Source organism: Palaemon carinicauda, chromosome 34 (genome assembly GCF_036898095.1).
Source record: "Palaemon carinicauda isolate YSFRI2023 chromosome 34, ASM3689809v2, whole genome shotgun sequence".
Taxonomy (NCBI): domain Eukaryota; kingdom Metazoa; phylum Arthropoda; class Malacostraca; order Decapoda; family Palaemonidae; genus Palaemon; species Palaemon carinicauda.
In genome coordinates this window covers 19,951,600-19,956,237 of record NC_090758.1, presented here as the reverse complement: position 1 = coordinate 19,956,237, position 4,638 = coordinate 19,951,600, and the positions used below count along the sequence as shown (strand labels likewise).

At 33.8% G+C, this 4,638-nt stretch overlaps 1 protein-coding gene across 1 annotated transcript in view; it reads right to left on the bottom strand.

Moving 5' to 3' along the window:
- Positions 1-379: 379 nt before the first annotated feature.
- LOC137626743 (uncharacterized) overlaps positions 380-4,638 on the bottom strand; it is a 57,550-nt gene continuing 53,291 nt past the window's right edge. The window contains exons 2-6 of the mRNA XM_068357750.1: positions 4,008-4,638; positions 3,250-3,392; positions 2,081-2,240; positions 1,363-1,569; positions 380-592 (exon numbers count right to left, since the gene is read on the bottom strand). The exon at positions 4,008-4,638 is cut by the window's right edge and continues 1,835 nt beyond it. Coding sequence (XP_068213851.1) covers positions 556-592; positions 1,363-1,569; positions 2,081-2,240; positions 3,250-3,392; positions 4,008-4,638 — 1,178 coding nt within the window. The 3' untranslated portion in view covers positions 380-555. The remainder of the gene's footprint in view (positions 593-1,362; positions 1,570-2,080; positions 2,241-3,249; positions 3,393-4,007) is intronic.

The following is a 4,638-nucleotide window of genomic DNA, read 5'->3' as shown; positions in this document are numbered from 1 at the left end:
TCTTAGCACATTCAAGACTTGCAATATTTTGATAAGAATATGTCATTATATAAGTCATACACTAATTTGTTAATTAAAAATATTAATCATATTGAAGTGATTGAACAAATGAAAAGTTCTGAAAATATATATAAGAAAAGAGTACCAACAGTGGAATGAACATAATAAAAGATTCCAAAATCAATAGATTTTTGTGAAAATATATTAATTGTTCCCTAACAATAGAATATATATATATTTAGTATATATATATATATATATATATATATATATATATATATATATATATATATATATAATATATATATATATATATATATATATATTATCATATTACTATAAAAAAATGACCTTTATGATCTGAAAGGGTTTTTTTATAATCAAATCATTATAAAAAGTTAGTTAAACCTGAATCATTTAGTGACAAATTATGAATTAGAATTTGATGATTAACATTTTGATACATTTGTTTCACAACAAAAGGGTCAGATGATATTGAACTTCTTCTTCTTCCTTTTAGTTGTCGCCTCAGGGATCGTCATCATTTTCTCTCTATTAGAGGTAACTAAGGAACATCTGTGCATCAGTCATCCTACCGAGCAAAGAAGAAAACACCATTATGAAATAGACTTTGGTTGTCTGCAATGACTCAGCAAAAAAGCTAACGAAAAATAGCATAGGATATGATGAGGAAATCTTTATTCTAAAGAGAAAGAAATAATAATGAAAGTATAAGAAAGGAGGAAGATGAATATGATGAGAATTGAAGGTGTGAAAAGAATTGGAGGGAATCATAAATAATGAGATTCAAACAAACATAATCAGATATTCTAATGATGATAATGAGCAGAATAATAAGAAGTGAAGAAAATAATGAGGTTGAAATAGGTCTACACATCAACACCTCTCTATCATCCACACAACGACATTCTCTGGAAATGTCTCTGATTCGATTAATGAAGATACAAAGGAATATCAAGTGATCGAATGAGGAAAAGAAAAAAAAACTTTTAAGAAACTTGGCTTATAATGAATACAGATTAGTTATCTGCTTAAAGGAGAGAGAGAGAGAGAGAGGAGAGAGAGAGAGAGGAGAGAGAGAGAGAGAGAGAGAGAGAGAGAGATGGTGCCTAAATAAAATGAAGACCATAAAAAATAAGACCTATGATATGAAAAATTACCGGACCTAATAATATAGATTACTTTTTTAGGCCTATGGTCTGCTGAAAGGCTTAAGAGGAATGTTAAAAGAGAGAGAGAGAGAGAGAGAGAGAGAGAGGAGAGAGAGAGAGAGAGAGAGAGAGAGATAAAAATCGTACAATACAGATGAAGAAGGAGAAGAAAAAGAAGAAGCAAACTCACCCTACAACATCTCCACATCCGGTGGATTCCTCTGCCTTAAGACTCATCTCTCTAAGTAAGGCTTCGTCATATGGTCTTTCATCTTCTCGGAAACAGATGGAGTCTCTCACCCTGACTCCCTTCAAGGAGTTCATCATTGGGAAGAGGAAATCTCGAGGACTCCTCCTCTTCTTGGAACACCGAGGAAAGCAGATTGAATAGACGGATCTGTTGGGAAGAAGAAGAAGGAAAAGAAGAAAAATCGGATGAAATGAAAGGAAAGGAAAAGAAAAAGAAAGGAAATGATGTCAACCATATTTTCAATTATAGTTTTATTGACATCTTGTTTTCTTAAGATGAACAAGTGCCTTCAGACACACACACACACACACACACACCTTCAAGTACACAGTATTACAATTAATTCTTAATGATCCCAAATAAGATATGAATTGAAAATAGAAATAAATCTTTAAGTAACTTTTGAAAAGTGTACAAATTGATAAACTTATTTCTATTTCTATAATAATTAATAATTGACTATTTCTATTAATAGGCCTATGAGATTTTTCTTTCTCCAAATCTGAAGTCGATTTAAATTCTTATTTCAAATCAAATTTTCTGTTCAACAAATTAATATGATAATCATATCGTCTCTCTCTCTCTCTCTCTCTCTCTCTCTCTCTCTCTCTCTCTCTCTCTCTCTCTCTCTCTCTCTTAAGGAATGATGTGTTCTCACCTCTTTGCATCCTGTGGTTGCAATGCCCAAAGGATATCCCCAACCTTCTCGATGTCTTCTTCCTGGACATCGCTGACCAAGACAATGACTCTTGGATCCTCCTCCAAGAAAGGAATTGGGTGACTGACGCTGCTGACATCCTTGACACTAAAGTGAATCGCTGAAAGAGAAAAGGGTTTAAAGAAGAAGAAGAAGAACAACAACAACAACAACAACTTTGAGGAAAATGAAAATCATAACCATTTTCTATCTGTTTCTTTCTTAGGATTTTGAAGGAAAAAGACCAAACGGGAATAATGATAACTGAAACAACGAATTTGGAGACGAAATTACTAAAGTTAGGAGCTATGGGTTTGCGTTGATGTGTGCGTGCGTGAGTCAATGTGTGTATGCGTGCGTGAGTCAATATCCTTGTGTGCGTTAGTTAAGGTGTGTGTGTGAGTCAATGTGTGTGCACGCGAGCATTGTAGCCTCTATCATATTATGAGATAACATCAGTCTCCTCATGAAATTCTCGCATAGAGCACTGTGTAAAGAAACTCAGCCAATAATAACTCAGCTTCAATGGACTATCACAATATTATTGGTCGATATAATACTTTTCACATCCCTTTCGGTGATTGGTTGTTGAGATCAGATAACTCCGCCCACATTTTTGTGGAGAACCAATCAGCGCAGAAAGGAGGCGGAGTCAGGTGTAGCCTTGAGAGACTATCACTGTTCCCGATTCTAGTTTCCACTTCATTACCATCATGATCATTACTATTCATTACTGTCACCATCATTAATATCATTATTTGTGAAATCAATTGTGACTATAGTGATGTAGTGATGTTACCTTTGAACTGAATCATTTCCTTTTTATATAAGAAAGGAAATAAAGGAAAACTCAGCATTGAAAGCTTTTAAATTACTTCAAATCAGATGAAAACAATATTGTTCTATTTAAGAAAAAAAAAAAGATACTTGATTGAGCCTTGAATATAAAATTCTCAATATATAGAGCAATAATGATAATAATAATGATAGTTACAATAATAGAAATAATGATAATAACGATATTAACCGAACGAATGACAGGAATGGGATAAGGGGAAGAAGGCGAGATATCATAAAGTCCCTCAGAGGAAAGGAAGACAGAAAATCTGTCATCCTTCTCTTTAACTCACCTAAATCTTGGATCTCTTTTGTCTTTTGTAAAGATTGACAGAAGGCGTCGAGGCTGACTTGGTCAGGAATCCCCACTCTGATATCCTTCACATTTGGAGGGATTTGAAACGTTGGGTTCCAGATGCCTCTGTATTCCTCACAACTGTTCCAAAGAGACGAAAATAAAGAAATAGTTATTAGATTCGATCGGGAATTTTATCATCAAATGGATTGATGATGATGATTAAGATGACGATGTCAATAATGATGATGATGATGACAATGATGATGATGATGATGATGAAATAGAAAAGTAAAAAGGAAGAATTTCGTGGAATATCGAAATTAATATTAACTATAAATGAGAAGGCTAGTAAATTTTAGACTTTTTTTATGTTGTTCATTTATAATGAATCTCATGATGACAGTGATGATGAAGATGATGATGATACTGGTAACATAAAGGATATAGACTATGAGATTCAAGTTGAGGATTGTGGCAAAGTCTGTAGCCTAATTATTCATGTCTGTCTTCATTTCTCTTTAAAAGTAGGCTTAATATATATATATATATATATATATATATATATATATATATATATATATATATATATATATATATATATATATATATATATATATATATATATACATATATATATATACGTGTGTTTATGTATCAATATTGTTTTCATAAAGATATTTGATGATACTAGTTAAGAAGTAGGCTAATATTCAAAGTAACTGTCAGAAAATCAAAGGAAAAGGCAAAACTTACCCTTTGCTGAGTAGACTTTTGATTGACTCTGTTTCTTCTGTGTTAAGTGATTCCTTTTCTTCATAGATGCGATGAAGCCATATTTTTCTTGGGTATACCTGGTGTCGCAAGAGATATTTGGTTAGTACCTCGAAGCCGGAGATACTTTCTTTGAGGTCTATAGAAATTCTAATTTCATCTCTGTTTGGGAGAGGAGGATCAGTGGCTGCAAGGAGGGCGATGTAAGACTCGAATGATGAGTCAGTGATTAAAGTGTTGCCATCAATCAAGCAAAACCTCTGCGCTATCCAGCGTGCAACCTTGTCATCGCACTTTATGTTGTGCATGACTTTCAAGATGGAGTCTTTGTCCTTCAATCCTGACTTCTCCAGGAGTTCCAGGGTCTCAATCTTGGTTGCCAGTGGCACCTCCACTTCCCCCACGTGGAAAATGCTTAGTGTCTGGATAAGTAGGTTTTGATACTTCTTCAGAGAGTTGGGGAGAGAGCCCCCATGCAGCTCTTTCACAAAGTCTGTCACTGATGTAGTTTTCGTTGACTTAAGAAGAGCAAGCATTTTTAATTGGATTTGTAATGGGATGCTGGTTTGATATAATTCATCACTCCACTCCTGTATTGCCAATGGATCCATAT